This window comes from Lepisma saccharinum, chromosome 26, assembly GCF_977018435.1.
Source record: "Lepisma saccharinum chromosome 26, izLepSacc3.1, whole genome shotgun sequence".
NCBI lineage: Eukaryota > Metazoa > Arthropoda > Insecta > Zygentoma > Lepismatidae > Lepisma > Lepisma saccharinum.
This window is the reverse complement of record NC_139254.1, coordinates 22150691-22170571: the sequence shown is the minus strand read 5'-3', so window position 1 is coordinate 22170571 and position 19881 is coordinate 22150691. Positions and strand designations below refer to the sequence as shown.

The 19881-nt window shown below is 38.2% G+C and overlaps 1 protein-coding gene across 1 annotated transcript; it reads left to right on the top strand.

The window, feature by feature from the left end:
* The first annotated feature begins 15819 nt into the window (after positions 1-15819).
* On the top strand, positions 15820-19652 carry LOC145979588 (uncharacterized). The gene is made up of 5 exons (XM_083112554.1): positions 15820-16087; positions 16300-16334; positions 16842-17302; positions 19063-19151; positions 19621-19652. Exons 1-5 carry the CDS (start codon positions 15820-15822, stop codon positions 19635-19637), a joined length of 870 nt encoding a protein of 289 aa, XP_082968680.1. The 3' UTR covers positions 19638-19652.
* The last annotated feature ends 229 nt before the right edge of the window (positions 19653-19881 follow it).

Below are 19881 nucleotides of genomic sequence, written 5' to 3'. Positions count from 1 at the left end.
GATATCAGCTGTGGATCTTAACGAAGAAAGAGAACATACATGCCTAAGAGCTAACAAAAAAATCTGAACATTTTCACGTCCTGACTGCATTCAGAAAAGAGGCCCGACTAAATTAGGTAGGTAGTAACCTTATGATCAAGGCCGTCCGCAGAATATTTCCTCTAAAGGGGAAGGGGAGGGGGCAGCAGTGTTGAAAGTGGGTGAAACATGGGCTGATGATTTCCTCCAGTTAGGAAAAATCAAATAAAGCAACCCCACCATTAGGAAAATTTACATAGGCACTTAATCTGCTGTCTTTTACGGCACCCCTCGTTCATGTTTCCACGCTACAATTTCACTATTTGAAGTATATTAACTCTTTCTAGATATCTCGGGGGGGGGGGGGGATGGTTATGATTAAACGAAATTGATGGAGAAACTCAAACGCAGATAACGAAATTGTGAGTCACCACAACTCACTCAATCATGAGATGATTCCAAGTTGAGGATCAAGTCTTTTATGTTCACTTTTCCTTCCGGTAAAACCTTCTTCGCAAACTGTGCCACACACAAGAAATATGCGTTGCTTCCTCACTACATACGCACGCGAACAATACATTTCCGGATTTCTGCGTTCTCACGCCTTTGTTCACTTCTAAACGTCACGCGAATTTGACAGACCACAATGAAACAAAGAACTGAATCCTGCTTCTCCATTAATGCAATTGTGGACGATTCAGTGCTACAAAGTTCCCGAACTAGCTGCAATATCAACTTGTAAGTCACAAATATTTCACTTCATTGCTGTAAGCCAAGTACCATTGCAACTACAGTTGAAGTCCTGATTGGAACACCAGTTCGGTATCTTTGACACTGCTCGAGAGGAAGCTGATCGTACGGTTTCGAGCCAGCACCATGGGCGTCCATAGGATTTTTCCAGGAAAGGGGCAAGCAATGCATTTTTTTAAGGGGGCGACAAACAAGGAACATTTCCCCCCATGATAGTGTTGTTGGCTAAAAAACATTCCTTCAATTTTAATTTATCATGTTCATGCAATAATTAACATATGTTATTGGTGATGAAATTGAATTTTTTGTTGACTTTGATTTTCCAGGGGGGACCTCCGCCTCCCGTTGTCCCCCTTCCGGACGTTCATGTCGAGCACGTGTTTTTCTGAAAAGCGCTTTTGTCACTCTTACCACCAGTGTTAAGACATCCATTCATTGACTGCGATGTTATACTCCCAAGGTCTCGACATTGAATATATATATAAAAAATATCACAACGCAATAACACAATCTAGCAAAGATAACGCATGTTAAGAAATCTCTAAAGAACCTGAATTGGCAACATCTTATTTATTCCACGTGGACTTTTCTATGCTATCACAACCCTGATCACAACTAATAACAGAACACACATTCAGAGAGGGGAATTTCTTTTCCTGGTTGGGAATGAAAATAGCCTGGGACTCTACACAGTGTGTTGGGAAATTTCGAACATCTTTCTTTTCCCGTCTCCTCCTGACTCGAGTAACATACGTAAAATAGCCTTGGTAAATTGGGATTATCAAAGCACCAATCAATATGTAGAGTTTAGATTAGTTTTGATAGCTTTGATATCTCATTGGTTACAGAGCCTGGAATAAAGAAATGGGACCTTTTAACTCAACTGGCCAATGAGAGTGCGTGCAGAGCGTCTTTCTTATCTCCTTGGTTTCAAGGAGAGAAATTGAGACTGCAGAAATCTTTGTGCGTTTTCTAATTCATATATTGGTAAGTAATATAATCGTTTTTACTATGTACTTACATTATTTTGATATAAAAACCGATATAGTATAGAATGTAATACATTTTTTAAAAAAATATAGTGCAAATTTATTAACATAAAAATGATTTGTAAATGCCACTCAAGTTTGTTTACATCACAGTTCAATATTTACAAGAGGGATTATTTGATCATTGAAATTCTTTAAATGCTCTGAACGTATGTTTGCCAATTTTTTCCTTGAAGCATTCTGAAATTTCCGATCGATAAACTTAACGTTTTAACTTTGTTTTAAAATATTCCATTTCCGTCCAATATGATCTAATACCAACAAACAACAATGGGTCAGGAAATAATTACGTGTTTTCTCACATGTTTTAGGTTTTTTATGTTTGCTTATCACACAGATTGAGTGGCATTTACAATCTCGCATTAATCTATGTGATCTTGTTTTATCATTTCTCCTAGCACAAAGACTAATTATCGTAGAATTTTGGAAATCATTCTCACACAAAATTTGAACCTTCCTTAAAGTAATGAGCACTGTTTGGACTCGAAAAAAGTTATGTTGAAAAAAAAACAACTTGAAAATTACTTTGCGCACTACTCGTGGACAAGATATTCTCCGTCGACAAGCGACAGTAAATATCGTAGAAGCGTGAGAATGAACGTCGAAGTAAATCGGAACTTTAGTATAATGCATTTAGGGACTTCATTTTAATGCTAAGGGAACCACACCTAACAACGAAAGCATATATTGAACAAAACCTTAAGTAATCGCTAAAACTCCGCAGTATTTGTTAACAGACGTACATCGAAATCGAACCATGTAGCATGGTGAAATCGCAATAAAACAAAAGCAACTTGGGTCTTTTATTTATATGGTTGTTTTGTGACTCCCGGTTTTTTTTTCACATGCTCAATGCTCCTATTTTATAAATTGGTGGTGAAGTTACCTTGATTAGGGTGACCAGACGTCCTCTTTTATCCGGACATGTCCTCCTTTTTAGGAATAGAAACTCCATGAAACGAACTTTAAAGTTTAAACATGAAAGCCAACGGTTTACTACAAAGGAATAAAAAAGGCAAATAGGCAAATTTCCGCACCCCAGTCATTACTATTAAGCACTGAGACTGCTGGAACGCATGTAGTCTGTGCAGTTCCTTTTCAGTTGATTGATATCGTTTTTTGCCACTTTTGGCTAATCGCGAAGATGAGTATAAGCGATTATATGATGATTTTGATGAAGGACAGCCATGCCCAGGCCGGGATTCGAAACCGAGGCCTCTGGCGTTGTGGCCCGGTGTGCTAACCACTCCAACACAGAAGTCGGCCAGTTCCTTCTCGAGTTATACATACGCGATACAGAAATGCGTAGTGAGAATTTTGATTATTAAGTAATATTTACTTTCATGAAATAACGAAGCGAAACAAAATATCTAGTTTTAAAGGATGGAAGAAACGAATATGGGGTAAAGTGTAAGGTGGTTGCCACTTTCCCCTGCTGTTGAAAGAGTGGGATTGAAATCATATTTCTCTACCCAATCCAAACTTCCTACAATTTTAATTTGGCTTTTTGGAATAAGTTAAGCGAATCTTACTTGTTACATTTGCATTCACTTGTGGAGATATTTCAGTCTAATATCCAAGAATTACAAAAGGAGTAAAATTCTGTGCTTCAAATTACAGATATTCTTTGTAATTTGTTAAAAAAAAACAACAGATTAGGAGATTGCTTTCTTTGCTTAAAGGTAAGGTGAAGTTCTTGAAAGAGATCTTCTGAAAAGCATCTGTGAGCAAAATGTTGGTAAGATTTTTGTATATTGATTAAAGTAATGGCAAATATATAGCCATTTTTTGCGGTGTCCTCTCTTTTATGACTTTGTCCTCCTTTTCGCCATGCTCTGTCCTCTTTTTTAAATGTATGGGTCTGGTCACCTTAACCTTGATCAATTTCTAAATGCAATATATCCATGGTATGCGATTTCCCTCTTTCTTAGAAAGTGAGCTATAATCTGTCTCAGTTATCTCTGTAGCAAGACCAGGCCCAAGTTATTTTGTTTTTGTGCGATTTCATCATGCTATGAGTGCAATTTTTACATAGTTCGATTTCGATGTACGTCTGTTAACACATACTGCTGAGTTTTAGCGATTACTTAAGATTTTGTTTAATATATGCTTTCGTGGTTAGGTTAGGCAGGTCAGGTTTGGTTCTCTTAGCATTAAAATAAAGTCCCTAAATGCATTCTACTAAGTCTCCGATTTACTTCCACATTCACTTCCACTAGTCTACGATACTTACTGTCGCTTGTCAATGGAAAATACCTTGTCCATGGGAAGTGCACATGCTTGGGCAAGGTAATTTTTAAGTTGTTTTTTCAGTTCAAGTTTCGAGGGACAATGATTTCCAAAATTCTACGATAATTAGTCATTCTGCTAGGAGAATATAAAAGAAATCATAAAACAATCAGAACCATTAACCAAGGCCACACAGAGCAGCAAAGATGAGGAGAAATTGAGTTGACACCGCAAAGCAGTATATGCAGGTGTGAAGGCTGGTAACTGGAATCTTTTTCTGCCCCTCCACGTAATCTCATTCTCTCTCGTGTGTTCATTGGTGGAGCTGTCTTGCTTCACTATGTGTGCAGATACTTGTTCTCATTTGATTCCTCCAGAGATATCAGGGATAGAGTATAGATGACCTTTTTATATCTGCCACCCACTATGTGTATTGAAAATTTGTTAGTTTCATACATCTAGGGATGGAGGAAGATAATCACTTAATTTTTTACATTAAAGATGGAAAGAAAATCATAATTCTTACATCAATTACAAATGTATCTGTCCATGATCAACAAATAGATGCATGTTATAGTTGTTTTGATATTTCTCATACGAATTTATATCATATGACAAATAAAGTTAACACCAATTATGTTGTTGTTGGTTTTATATATATACAAGAATATACATTGACTTCTGGAGGATTGTACACATATAAAATTTTAATTTTTGCATCAAAGTTTCCAGATATGAGTCCTAGTTTTCATGCGGGTGTTCTTTTTGAGTGTCCCTTCATTATAGAGTGACCACAAAAAAAAAAAACTTGGACGAAAAGTTCCCATGCACCTTTCCCTTCCTCCATTCAGCTTGGGCCATAAGGAAGCATGGTGCATGCTCCCCTCCCCTCCATTTGAGAGTACGGTGCACAGGAGTCGTGGGTCTGTTCAGGTTTCTTTGCTTGTGGTTCCACTATAGTTTCACCTAATCTTAATTCATCCTCAACATCCGATTAGCCAAAAGTGGCAGAAAAGCAACATAAAATACCAAAAATAATCCAAGTAACCAAAAGTTGTTGGATGGACATTAGGGCAACCATACCAACAGTGCTTTGTCAAATTTAAGAACATACTGTACTGCTGGACAATGGTGATTTTGGTCTTGTTGCCAACATGGGACAATAAGGTTTTTTTTATTTTTATTTTGGGCAACATATTGAAACATTACCTGGCCCCCATGGTGGAATAGTTATCAGATCATGCTATGATGCCAGGGGTCCCAGGTTGGAATCCTAGCCTGGGCAAGCATGTTTATGAGTGTCCATTCATCAATTTCATTATAGCATCACTGATCCACATCTTCGCAAATTAGCCAAAAGTGTAGCAATATAAAGCATATCAATATTGAAACATAAGTAGAGATATCTTGGTGTTGATATACAGGGCAAGTCAAAAAGAATGAAACAACTTTACACAGCTATTATGGCGTATCTATTTATGATAGAAAATCAAACAAGACATCAATATAAATAAAAACTCTGGAAGTTTTATTGCCACTCAACATGCTTATGCAGCTTTTCCGCTGCTCCACCAGGATCGCTAGTGTGGCAAAATGGCAAGTGACCAGCAGAAGGCATATTGTGTGTTGAAGTTCGCGAATGATTCAATCACATTGGTGCAAAGACATTTGCGCATGAGTTACTATAGTAATGTATATATTCCAACCCTTCCAAAAGATCTGCCAGAGATACAGTGGTGAATTGTTAGTGTCTTCGAAACCATAGTCGACGACATACTGTATCTTGTATGGCAAGAGCTTGATTATCATTTGGACGTTTGCTGCATGTCATGTGTTTCGTTTATTGGATCATTGAAATGTGAATCATGTGAGGAAAACTTCCAGAGTTTTTCCTATTAATGCCTTGTTTGATTTTCTATCTTAAACAGTCATGTCATAATAACTGTGTAAAGTTGTTTCATTCTGTTTGACTTACCCTGTATATATACACACATATGTATGTCAAGATACCTTCAGGTGGTAACACAAAATACACTAGAGGGTTTACTTGGTTTTACACATTTCATGGGATTTAGTTTGTGGGGCATGGTGCTGATCACATCACCCCCACCTTTGCCCAAGACAGTGTGGATCCCTAACTCCACCCCCCCCCCTTTCATAAATGTGGGATTATTAGTTACAGTGGAACCATGGGCAGAAGAGCCTGCACAGGCCCGTGGCACCTGTGCATCGTTCCCCCGCATGGAGTGGAGGGGCACAGTGGAGCATGTTTCCTTGTGGTTGCTTTATAGTTTCACTTCTTTTTTTTTGGGGGGGGGGGCTATGTTTCAGTCATATTAATCACAAGTTACTAATAATGGAAATTTTTTTTCACAGCAATAGACCCTGTGTTGATGCGATTGGGATCGACGGAGTACCCTTGTACTGACGGGAAGTAGACTACACGTCCTTGAAGGAAGTCTACAAAAAGCTAAGACATCCCTTCAGGATACAGAAAGCAACGACCTTGAAAGGTAAGATCTTTAATTAAATTGTACGGAAAAGTGTGGTTTAGTGTGTGAATGTGTATACTGCTTATAATTTAAATTGGTAAATTAAATCCATATCACCTGCCCAGGATTCGAACCCAGGTCTTCCGCATGGTAACCAGATGCTATACCAACTGAGCTACCATTGCTCGTTGGTACCGTGCATTCCCCATAATACACCCTGTGACTTTATTGCTTGCTAAATTTACACAATAATTGTAATTCTGATACAAGGTTAATTTATCCCTTGCACGGTGCCAGTGTAGCATATTGTAGATATGAGAATCCATATATTCACAGGAGTAGCATATCCTGGCTTAAAAATATGTGCTATCTCATATAGTATTCGAATGGACAAATATTTGTGAGACTGAGTTCTCTTTTTTCCTTCATTTTTTACATTTTGAAGTGATGTGACATTGTGATGATAAATAAACACCTCAAATATACATATTTATGAAAATGCACATTGTGTTATTAAGGGAAAAACCAAGGAAAGTATTTCAAGTATCTCATGCTTATTCATAAAAAATAATGGCTGAGGTTATCCTACCATCAGGATTTGAAGCTTATCCTCATACGGAAGGCAAGAAAATGGTGTTGTCAATAAATTGTTAATTATGTCACTAATTTTAGTTCACAACACAGCACATAGTATGTCATTCACAAAAATAGCTATAATTCACGTACTAACTCACCACAACACATGCACTCACTCATCACAATACACGCATGATCTGCCTAAAACAAACCACGCACTAAGGAAACAAACTTTTTAGATGCAGTCACAAACCATTTTTGGTCAGCTAACAAATCTCCAGAACTTCTCGTGTACTCTGCTTGTTTCAGAGGTCAAAAGCTTCTTGTCGTACCATCTGCAAGTGTTCATTGGAAAGTGATGTTCTTCGCCCAGAGGGGATTTGTCTGTCATAAAGCAACCCTTTCCCCTTTCCAATAGTAGATTCGCTCCAAAATTTCCCCTTGCTGGGAAGATACCACGCTGGTAACAATGAGTTCACAACACTGTCGGCATCATAGAACGAAGTCTGCCAAGCTCAACTCATGCAGCGACCTGCGGATTTCAAAGAAAGCAGGCAAGATTGCCAACTCGTTAAGAAATAAGTGTAACAACTTGTAATAAATAAGTGTGCCAACTCCAAAGAAACGCCATCATCATCTCGTTGAAATGAACAATTTTATGCACATTTTCTGACAGATTTTTTTTCTCCTCTGAGCCTGGGCTGTGCAGGTAGCATGGAATATACGCCTCTGATTCACAGTCATTGCCTATGTTTTACATCATATATTTGCCTAATGCTAAAGGTAGATGTATTAGAACAATTTGAATGGTTTAAGTACAAAGTGTCCAAGCTATTATACCTTTTAAGTAAATAAATCACAAGCAAGCAAATAATGCAATAAAACTTTTCCATGCATGTTGAATGTGATTCAGAAATTCCCTCTTATTGAGAATGTTCTTCCTTTATAGAGAGAGAGAGGCATCATGGAGGAAATAAACTGGAGGCTCAGGTGCTTGGAACGCTACCACGACCGGTTGACACACCACCTATCCCGGTTAGAGGCGTTCCTGGATGACCAACGGACGAATGTGAGATCGACATTGGCAGAAGTCGAGAGCATCCGGTGGACACTGGCGATGTCAAGATGCAGAAATGGTAAGAATGTTTCTTCATAATTTCATGTAAGGAATCTCATTAAGAGATAGTGCTGCTTTGTATGACTTAAGTAACTTCAGAACTCCTCCCAGGTACCTAATTTTCTTATTCCGTGCCACTTTTATGTTTTTTTAGGTTAATTGCAATGATGAAGGCCAAAAAAATTATGGTTACATGAAGTTAACGAGGTCACACTTAAAAAGAACATCTGTACCGAGTTCAGGCTTGAACCTGAATCTCTCTAAGTGCCTCCCCGATGGTGCAGTGGTAGCGTTGTTGCCTTGTAATCAAGGGTTCTCAGGTTCAATACCCAGTGGAGGCACATAGTGGTTCGGATCCCACTTTAAACTGTATGTTCAGTCCTGATTAGCCTTACTGTGCATAAAGTGAACTTAAAATGGCAAATACATCAATCAATCGAACCTGACTCTCTTAGTGAAACAAAGTAGACCATGCAAACCTTTTCTTTCAAGTGACCCATGCAATAATGGAATGTAGACCATACGTGGATTCATACATGTTTTGTTTTTGACAGGAACACTAACCATTTCTGACTTTTGTGAAAAGGTTTGAGGTACATGTTCCTACCACGTTTTGTCATAAAATGATCCAAGAGAATATCCAAAATGCTAGATAAACCCTTAAACATGAAATTTAGATGTGTATATATATACCAATATGTATATACCAATGGAACACAGATGTATCAGATCTGGTTCAAACCTGCATTTTTCACAATTTTATTTTTAGTGCATATCCTGTGTGGCCCAAATTATAAAGTAACAGTTTCCAGTGCCTGAATTATCCTGTTAGTCATGCAGAATCCCAGAACTTATGATTGATTCTGGATCGCTATATTTTATAAACACCTCTATAGTGGTATAACATGCACACTTGTCTGAGTAATGCCACAATTTGCTTCCTTACACAACATTTGTGTTCAAGGTGCAAGTTGGCAGACATTATTTCATGGCTTTTAAGTAGAATATTCTATTACTTCATTTTGAGCACAGATCTCGTGCATTTGGTACTATACTGTCATTCTAGACAGTATGAAGCTAGATATTCTTAGTTTCTTCTATTTTACATAGGTGGTGGCATTTACGTATATTCTTATTGGAGAGGACATTTTTATTTCGTTCTTATCAAATTTGGAATTTTATTCACCATTTTAACACCAAAATGCTGTTTTATGTTGCACTTTTGATCCTGGAATGTTCTCAGTTTATGTACCAAAATGTTTATATTTTATTCACAAGAAATGTATGTGTGTTAAACTATTCATTATGTTATATGAATATACTGGAACTCAAAAGCCATCGATGGCAGAGTGTGTGATCTTGCATTCTAATGAACTCAGAAGGTGAACCCAAGTTAGTAATGGGATGAATCTACATGGTATGTTGTTTAGAACAAATGAAAAGATTTTTTTTAAAAAAATATGTTCTTCACTGCAGAGCAGTGGTTCTCAACTTTTATGAGACCACAGCCCAGTAAATTATTTTCTTATAATTTTTGCACATATACATTAATTAACACCTAACCTCAAAATTAAATATTAATAAGTAAATTATAGTATAGTAATAAGGAGGAATATATTAGTTATTTCTAGGCTTGAGTTGGTGTTTTAAGTCCACTTTATGCACAGTAAGGCTAATTGGGACTGGACCTACAGTTTAAAGTGGGATCTGAACCACTTGTGCCTCCACTGGGTATCAAACCCGGGACCCCTTGATTACAAGGTGATGACGCAACCACTGCGCCATCAGGGAGGCCCCTTTGTGTCTAGGCTTGTTGACAAATATAAGTATATGTTAATGAAAATTGTTGTGCAAACTTAAATAGATTTCTAGAAGAAATAACTCTTTCTACCTGGTATAATTAATGACAGGGTTGTTATTTTTGAAAATGTCACTTCATCAGTTTCATCATATCGTCATTCATCCTCATCTTAACTCTTAGCACGTTTGCACACACATGGATAGCATCGGCTGCAACACCTACCTCGGTATCGTGTGCACCAAGAAACCACTGAGTTAAATGGGATAGGTGCACACGTAGCAGATACAACAAATTTTCTGGAAGGACCTTCCGATGGTGGGTATGAATCCGGAGCTCCCCTCGACACAAGAATAGTCAGACCCAGTCCCCTTCGCCTCTGGTAAGGCAAAAAATGACACCGACCCAAGCCATAAATTTAGCTGGAAGTTCTTTTGAAGAAGAGCAGCGATGCCAACACTAGCGTAATGATGCTAAACCTAGCAGTCTGTGATTGCATAATGGAAAAATCTAACATAATTTGCAAACTTCTGTTTGTTTCCTTTTCTTTGTACATACCAATAATTCTCTGCTCTACTTTTATATAATGTGATTTTTTCGACTAAGCATATTCTAGATTAACATGTCAAATTCTGATAATGTATTCAACCACAAATTTACTTGTATATGTGTGACATGTACGTATATTTGTAGCTGAAACTTTTAAATATAATTGGGCAGCTAAATGCCTGTTGGTCCCCCAAACGTAAGTAAATAAATAAAAGTTGCTTATCTGGGAGGGAGAAATTAGCTTCAAAGAACGATATTTTGAGAATTAAAAATAAAATGACACATAGACCTTATTTCCGGTCTAGGTACATGCCGTTCCAACCACACCCTCTCCTCTTCATCTTTTCTTTATTCTCCCATTTACCTCGCGAGGAACATTTCATGGCAAGAATAAGCAGAATGTTGTGGGGCACAAATAAAACAATTATAACACTTTGTAGTCGACGAATGAATCATCTCAAACTTTCTCCAGCTTCAATGTTGAACTCATCCCGAAAAATAGATGCATAACTTAAAACAACTAAAATTATCCTAAAAATAATAATAATAATAAATTACTGTTACTAATTACACTACCCAGCATGATTTTTGCGGCAAAGTATGTCATATGTGATTTCTAAGGTCTCCTGATTTCAGAAATGTCATTGGTTTGTTTGTATCATGTCGAATTTTCATGTTAATTTCCATTTTCTGTCTGAAGTGTGTCATTGCATCTTGGTGCTGCTTTGCAATAACAGCGAATAGGCTGTTGTTTGTGGGGCCGCGATTTTCTTTGTTATGTTGTGCGTGTTCAATCCAACCCCCTCCATTGAACTCGTCAGACATCATAGTCTATCTTTAGAATTGTTACAGCCTGAAATGCGGAGTTGCCACTTTGCTGATAGCCGCCATTCTTAATGCAGCCTTGTCCGGTGGCAGTCGGTTGCATCGTGAGTGTTGTGGAAGTTTAACCTGTTGTGTATATGGTGTTGTGTTTTGAAAATTGCGAGTGTGTCAGGAGTTAGAAGAAGATGTGTGAATAAGCCATACTCATTCTGTTACGTGTGTGGGTGTTATATAATGAAGGGGCAGAGTAGGTCAATAACTGCATTGGAGAAAACGTGACGTGATAACTTAGAAACAGACAATGGATTCGTGTTCAGCGACCCAAAATTAGTTAAGATCATCTATCACACCTCTTGCAGCAAAAAATAAGTTTCAAACTGCTGGGTAGTGTTATCAATAATAATAATTCATTGTTATTATTATTTATATCCTAGCAGAATTCATCAGCATTTAGCATAATTTCACAGATTAAACAGTTATTTCTTATCGGGAGGTTGGCAAAACAGGGCAGGATCCATCAGGCTTTCATGCCTTCCCTCCAAGGCCATGGCGAGAACCCCGATTATGTCCCTGCGTGTGAAAAACACGCTGTTGGTATCGGCACTGTCGCGGAAAACTACCCCTGCAAAAGAACGGTGTGTGTGCAAGCGCGCTTAGCCAAGAGTGGCAGAAACGATAAGTACGTGAACCAAATTAAATAAACTGAATAAATCAGGAAGAGTATTGTGTAGAACATCGGAGTGAAGTAAGGAAGTATAACCCCCCCCCCTTCTCTCTCTCTCTCTTGCTCTACACATTACTACATATAATTTTTCTTCAGAAACATTTTTTGTCAACTTTTGGTTCACCTTACAGTGAAATTGGAGATGCGAATGCATTAGCTTTTCCATTGCGTAATATTAATTTCTAAACTTATTATTTTTACTTTCAATAGTAACAAAGTTTGCATATTTTGAGTACTAGATGGACTTACCAATTAATTAATTGCTTTATTCTATGTATCAAGTTGACCACAGATGTATATTTTTACATTTCCACTGTTTGTGAATTCTAGCATCTGCTGTGCCCACTGAGGAAGAAAGAAGTTTGGAGACCAACAGTGAAGGATTGACAACATCTAGTGAGGATGGACCATCCACCTCGTCCGAACCCCAGCTGTATCTGAGCCTAGGAGCGACAGGATGGAGGAGTTTCGTTTACGGAGAAGGACAAACAAGATCCAGGGAAGGAGAAGAAGAGGGATCCTCCATAGTTGGATCTCTACAGCCTGCAGGATGCAGTAGGGAAGTGAACATCTTAGGAAGGAATCAGGCTGTAGACAGTAAGATGAGCTGGGAAGGTAATGTACTTGTATTTTATACTTTTCTTGAACTTTCTGTATTTTTATTGCAAGCTTTTTTGTTATTCTTAGCCCGTAAACGACAGCACAATAGTCAAACAGGGGGAAGATAAGAGACTGCACTAGGTTTAATTTTATCTTAAGAGAGAGAAAGTCTACCAGAAGATAGAGGCTTTTTAATATCGAATACACCTTCCCACATTGTTGTATCACGTGCTCAGACCAATCGAGCAACTGGTTCATGATCAGTCCTAGGTTTTTTACTGTTTCAGAAAATTTAATACTCTGTGTGTGAAGAATTATTTCGCATTCATTGATGTCAATATGTTTCAAGAGACTGCCTGTTCCGATAATTGTAAATATTGATTTGTTTGAATTTATTACTAACCCATTTGAAGCACACCAATCGCTTATGTTCTTCAAATCTTGGTTTAAAAGTGCGACCGCATCCTGCAATTTTGATATGCGTGCGGATATATACAATTGAGTGTCGTCAGCATAACAGTGAACGTTGCATATTTTCACAGACTTGACTAAATCAGCGGCCGAGAGCGTGAATAGCAGAGGAGCAAGGATCGAGCCCTGAGGATATGAAGTTTGTCAATATGCTTTCGAATTTGATCATTTGCAATTTTTTCGATGATTTTTGAAAGCACCGGCAGAATGCTGATGGGTCGCAAGTCATTCACAGAAACCGGGTTCTGTTTTTTAGGGATGGGAATTACCGTTGCCTCCTTCCAAGAATCAGGAAAACTGCCCGTGGAGAGTGAGTAGTTGATTATGTGGGAGGATATGATGAAGAGAGAACTTTTAACATTTTTATTGATATGTCATCAGATCCAGATGCATTTGATTGGATTTCGTACATCACTTTCCTGACGTGAGAACCATCCACCTTGCAGAAACTGAACGCCTCTGCACTGTGGTCGAAACTGCTGGCGTAACATTTCTCACATTGCTGCGAGACTAGCTCTTCATTAATTTCCATTTTGGAGGATACGTTGACAAAATGGTTGTTTGGTAATTTGCGTTGGTTTAGTTAAGATTTGAGTGAGGTTAAACTGATGAACAAGTGATTGAAGATAGGAAGTGTCGGGTTCGTTTGGTTTCAAGAAATCTACATTAAAGTCGCCTAATACCACTAGATGATGGGCTTTATGGTTAATATCTGATATAATATCTTCTAGGATTGATAGCTTAGAATAGGGTATATCTCCGGGTCTATACATCCCACAGATCCCAACGGTTTCTTTCTTTAAACGAATTTTTACTATTATATGTTCAATATTTGTTTGTTCTTCCGAAATATATGAAATCTCTTCAGCTTGCATTTCAGAGTGTACATATAATAAAAACCCTCCGGCATTTTTGCGTTTTCTGTCTTTCCGCAAAACTGAAAACCCAGGGATATTTATTGTTTTGTCATCAATGTGTCCTTTGAGCCACGTTTCGGTGACTAAAAGGGCATCCACGTTCATTTCCTTTAGGGTGTGACGTACTTCGTCCAGTTTGCGCATCAGGGAGCGAATGTTTACATGTGCGATAGTGAAAGAGGAGGGAGGGCGGGGGGAGGCAGCAGTGGTCGCGTTGGCTGGGGTCGATTTTCTTGGAAGAAAGCAAAGGCCTGTCCCCCCCCCCCCCCGTTTGCCACTGCAGCCGGGGTTGAGGGCGATGGAATGCACTGTTCCGTTAGATGAGGTTCACCCAGGAGTGGCAACATTTGAAAGTTTAACTTATACCCCGTTAATTCTGACGACCAGAAGCAAAATAAAATCTTTACCTGTGCACATATTTTCCACAAAATCTATAAAGTTGATTGCATTTAACAGAAAAATATCAACTGTGATATACATTTCATAAAGATTAAAAAATAATGAAAAATAATAATATAAAATATAACTTAAATAAAACTTAAAAGAAGAATGAAATTAAATATATTAAATAAAATGAGGATACTTGTGTCCCAGGTAAGTATCACATAATGCATCGCGTCCCAGTCTATGTGTGGAGCTTCATTTTTAACAACACAGTGTAGTTCGGGGGAGGACAACTTATGCACTGGATTTTGAATTACTATTCCTATTCTAGAGTCCCCGGAGCTGTGCCTCTCTCGTGATATAGTTCTTCTTGCCATCCACGACGACCAAAATTTTTCCATCTTGGGTGTATACATTCTTAGTATCGAACTTTTGGATGGCTTGACGTAGAAGTTGCAGTCTTGCCATGCACAGGTCCTCCCTGATTACAATGCCCGAGTTGTTCAGTTTGCTTTTCTTCCTGAAGACTGCCGACCGTGATCTGTAGCTCGTGAATTTCACAATTATGGGTCTTGTTGTTCCGGGGCAGTTTTGTCCAACACGATGCGAGCGACAAATGTCTTCCTGCTTTAATTTTTGGCCGAGCTGTTCTTCAAAAAGCGAAAGCGCAACATTGTCCGTGTTTTCGTCTTTCTTCTCAGGGATCCCGAATATTCGGACACTGTTACGTCTCTGGTATTGTTCTAGCTCGTGAATGTTTTCGTGCAGCTTCTGTATCTCATCATCTTTGCTGCGGAGCTCCTTGCGTAGGTCTTCGAACATGTCGCTGTTGAATTTCAGCGAATCCTCGAGTCTTTCCACCATGATTTTCGTCACCGATTCAATTATCGCTTCAACAATTACTTTCGACACTTCAGGTGTTTGCACTGCCCGCTTTACCTCGTCCCATATCTGCTGCATAAGTTCACCCTTACCTGCATTGCTAGACGGTGATTTGACTGCCGCAGTGCTGCTTCTGCCTCTGCGCTTTCCAGGAGCCATGGCATTGTGGGAGTTTTCGCTTCAATAATATTCCACAAGAACCACAAAGCTGGCACTTCCTTGATATTTTTCATTCTGAACCACTGCACTTACACTTCACACTAGTCATAATGCACCAAATAGAACTCTATAGCTGCTACATATGATTATAAATGTATGAGTTAGCGGGACGCGATTTGAACCTGTTCTATCGCTTGGCGGCCATTCTTTCGGAATTTTGGGGACAGTGCATCTCACATTTCTTCTCTATTTGCAGAATGCCTTCGGGATTTCCCCGTGATGCCTAAGAACCGAGGAGTGGAGAAGAGGAGGCAAGAAGAAGAACACCAGAGGAAAGAGGCGGAGGAGAGGATGCAGGCGGAGTCAGGTTTTGATGTCCAAGGTCGTGAGGATGAGGAGAAAAAGGGTAAGGAAGAAGAGGAGGTTTCCAGCATGGAGGATAATATGGCAGAGGAGGAAGAAGATGACCAGAGAAGGGAAGAGGACCACCCGCCAGTACAACGAGAAAGAAGGGACCCGATAGTGACCATCTTGGAGAATATGCAAGGTAAGTCTATTTTTGATCCAGCATTTGGTCTTTATGCAATTGATGGTTTCCATGAAATTTCCATGTTTCGTTGTTGTTAGCTACGGCAGAAGTTAGAAATATATTCTACTGTTTATTATTTTCTTTTTTAACAGTGGTGACACACTGTTAGATTGCCACTTTTTCTGTGTGTTTGGTTCATGGGTCTAACTCAGTGCTTATTTATTTTTCAGAGCCAGTGGAAGTTCCTGTGCTCCAGTCAGACGAAGTGAGTATTGCTTCTGTTTTAATAACAATAGCAATAGGTCTTAATGGTATAAAGTAAGGAGGGATTAAATTAATCAGGGATCTACTAGTGTTGTCTGATATAGACATATTGGTGAATAAGTTTATTGTTAAGATTAGAAATAATTTTACTGCTTTGATATATGCATGTGATTGATACGCACAGAGGGAATATGGAACTTTTATGATTAGCATCCAAACAAATTTCTCTCTCTAGATGAAGGGCATCCCCGATGGCACACTGGTAACGATGTCGCCTTGGAATCAAGGGGTCCTGGGTTCGATACCTGTTAGAGGCATATTGCACAATGATTTGGATAACAATCTAAACTCTTGGTACAGCCCCAATTAACCTATCTGTGCATAAAGTGGAGTGAGAATAACAAATCAATCTTTAGATGTAAGTGTCTTGTTGAAATTAGATATTAAGTTAGGGGTAGAAGTTATGAGGAAAATTTTTCTAATACAAATAATGTATATTGTGTTTCAGATGGAGGACGCGACCAACTTTGTCCACGCAGTGATTGACTACTTGGAAATCCTTCAGTGCGACCTGTGTTCTGATCTGGATGGGAGGCTCTCTTTGTACATGAGAAAGGCATTGGTCACGAACATGCAGACCAATTTCGAGAGCCTCCGGGCATCTCTGTTTCAAGATCTTCGGAGATGTTACAACTTGTTTAAGTATAACATATTTATGCTCCATCCTCTTAGTAAGGCATATTGCTTAATTTTTGACATAAGAGCGTCAATAGCATTAAAAGTGCGGGTCTGTGAGTTGCTGGAGATTGACGACATAGAGAGACGACAGGAACATCAGATGTGGAAGTCAAAGGTTGTTCAGGAGAGCCTGCAGGCAGCCTTCGCACCACCACCACCACCAGAAGATGAAGATGAAGTGCGACTGAGGAGGCTACTGGAAGTAACAACGCCTCACATTACAGAGTCAACGTAAGTAAGATGCTTAATTTTTATGTTTTGATTATAATCAGTTAATTCCAGCCTAAGGTCTTTTTTAAGTTCTGCTATGTAGTGAAATTATGGCATGTGGTGTAAGTTAAGCTTATCTAAAATCTTTACATTTATGTGCTTAGATACAAAATAATCTAACAGTTATTTGAAGTGGTTTTCATTTTTTTTATCTGCGACGTTTTGTTCTGGTTTCACAAGACTTTTTTAAGCTACACGAAAATATACATACAACAATACAACCTCGGAACGAAAGGTGGCAGATAAAATAAAATAAAAACCACTAAAAATAACTGTGTTAGATTTTTTTGTATCTACAAAAAGTTGTTATCTGAACCTTTAAGGAGAACCTTGCCCTTAAACGTATTTGGGTCTTCTGTTTTAACATAAGATAAGTTTCTATGCTTGTGTAATATTGGTTCATAGAAAAACCTAACCTTATATTGGGGGTAGTACGTAGCTTTCCTTTTATAGGTTTTAACTTTAATCTTCTGTGAAACAAGTTCTCTGGGAACATGTCAAGAAGTTCTGTTTTGAAATGGCTCCAGTTTGCTATCTGATTCTGCATGACATCCTCTTGGTTCTCGAATCGATGCCAGAACATTATAGTTAGTGTTTTTCCTTTACTTCTGCCAATGCTTTTTTTACTAAACAAACTGTGACTGCTGTACCTCAGAACAGGCAGAGTCATCTGGTGAGGGAAAGACAACTCACTTGCAAGTGAGGAATGTCTCAAGTAATATGCACATCAATCGACAAGTCAATTGCCTTTTTTTAAAAATGTAAATACATTTTTAAAAAGTAAAATTAGAATGTTGTAGAATTTATCTTAGATTGCACAACGAAAATGGAAGAAAATACTTTGTTACAAATTTACTAAGTTTATTCAAATGGAAGGAAACGGTAAAATCTTACGATATAAAATATTTTGTGGCCTGGCTACATTCTCAGTGGAGATAAAGAGTGGCATTGTAATTCAGTGTAGCTAGTCGGCGAGGAAGATTGTAACAGACATAGGATAAAAATGTGCTTTCACCAGTATTTAACTGTTTACTGGATAGTGGCTGGGTGGAAATCTTTTTTGTTCTGTTTTTCATGGGACAAATGTGAAAATAACATAAAATGTGGGAAAATTTTGTAGCACTTTTCTATGTTGGGACCGTGAAAATATGTGAATGTTTAAAAAAAGTAAGGAAAAAATTGTAAAATCCAGGAATGTATCTTTCTTCCTCTCTATTCGTTTCTACCTTTTATACTAAGAAAAATTATTTTAACTCTCTACACAGTACAAAATGATAGCACATGTTAAATCTTGGACATTTTAGTTGTATTTCTAGGATCTCCTACTACATGAAATATATTCTTATTTTCCCTCTCTCTGTTCCCCTCTCCCTCTCTTCTTTTTTATATAATTAAAAAATAAAATCATACAATGTGAAACTTTCGTAGATGACAAAGCCATACAGAAAAATCATATCAATAGGGGCATGCATATTTTGTTTTTGACGGAAACATGAAATGTGAAATAACATGCTGCAGTGTTCACTTTTCATGTTTCTGCAAGGTGTGAAGTGTATTTTCCTGCCATATTTTGTCACGGAATGATTTGAAATAAACTCTTAAACATGAAAATTGGGGTTTATTTGCAGACACAGCACTTTCTGAAGTCTGAATTATCCTGCAATTTATGTAATTCACGGAATTTATGTAATGCAATATATATATTTTTTTTCTCTATTTAGGATCACAGTGGAGGAAGTCCAGAAGAGTCCAGGCAGACTTTCAAGGATGTGGAGGTGGATAAGACGCCTTCTAAGGAAAAGAGGCCGAGGTACGTCAAGTAATTATAAATAATGTGAACGTCTTTCATTTGTGCATGTTTATCGTTATTTTTGTTGTTGTTGTTGTTGGTGATACGGAATATGATGAATGGAGACTCACAAACATCCATGCCCAGGCCAGGATTCGAACCTTGGACCCCTGGCATCGTAGCGTGATGTGATAACCACTCCTCCACAAAGGGACGATGATCTTTGCTGGAAAAGGTTTTTTTTATTTTATTTTTGTCTGACTCGTTTCTTTCCGACGATACAGTCGCCAGAAAATTAATCACATGCTCATACAGGCCAGGGTGTATCATACAAGTAATTTCCATTCTACATGCAGAGAGGACCATCTAATGACAGTAGATTGCTCTAATGTTAATAGAAATATGTATTTCGTGATATATTAATAAGAAATGTCTCTCATTGTTAGTAGTATTTCGATGTATTTGCAATTTTTCTGTGTTCTTTTCACAGGTCCGGCAGCTTCATAGCTCGAACATCTTAGCTAGGGTGGCAGTGCCTGGTGTAACCAGAAGCACTCACTCCTTCAGAATGCCACCTTAGCCTCATTTTTCTATTATTGTCCAACTTAGGCTTCATACATCTTCACACCCATCAATAGTTTATCTGGACCACCCACAAATATCCATACATTGTCAGAGTTACAGTGGAACCCGATTTTACATGTTCCCGCATTATAAATTCAATATTCATGGTTCCAATAGAGCAAATTGC

Coding starts and splice junctions, on each gene's coding strand:
- LOC145979588 (XM_083112554.1), top strand. CDS start 15,820: ATGCCTAAGAACCGAGGAGTGGAGAAGAGGAGGCAAGAAGAAGAACAC. Junction 16,088..16,299: donor CATCTTGGAGAATATGCAAG/GTAAGTCTATTT, acceptor TTTATTTTTCAG/AGCCAGTGGAAGTTCCTGTG. Junction 17,303..19,062: donor CCTCACATTACAGAGTCAAC/GTAAGTAAGATG, acceptor TTCTCTATTTAG/GATCACAGTGGAGGAAGTCC.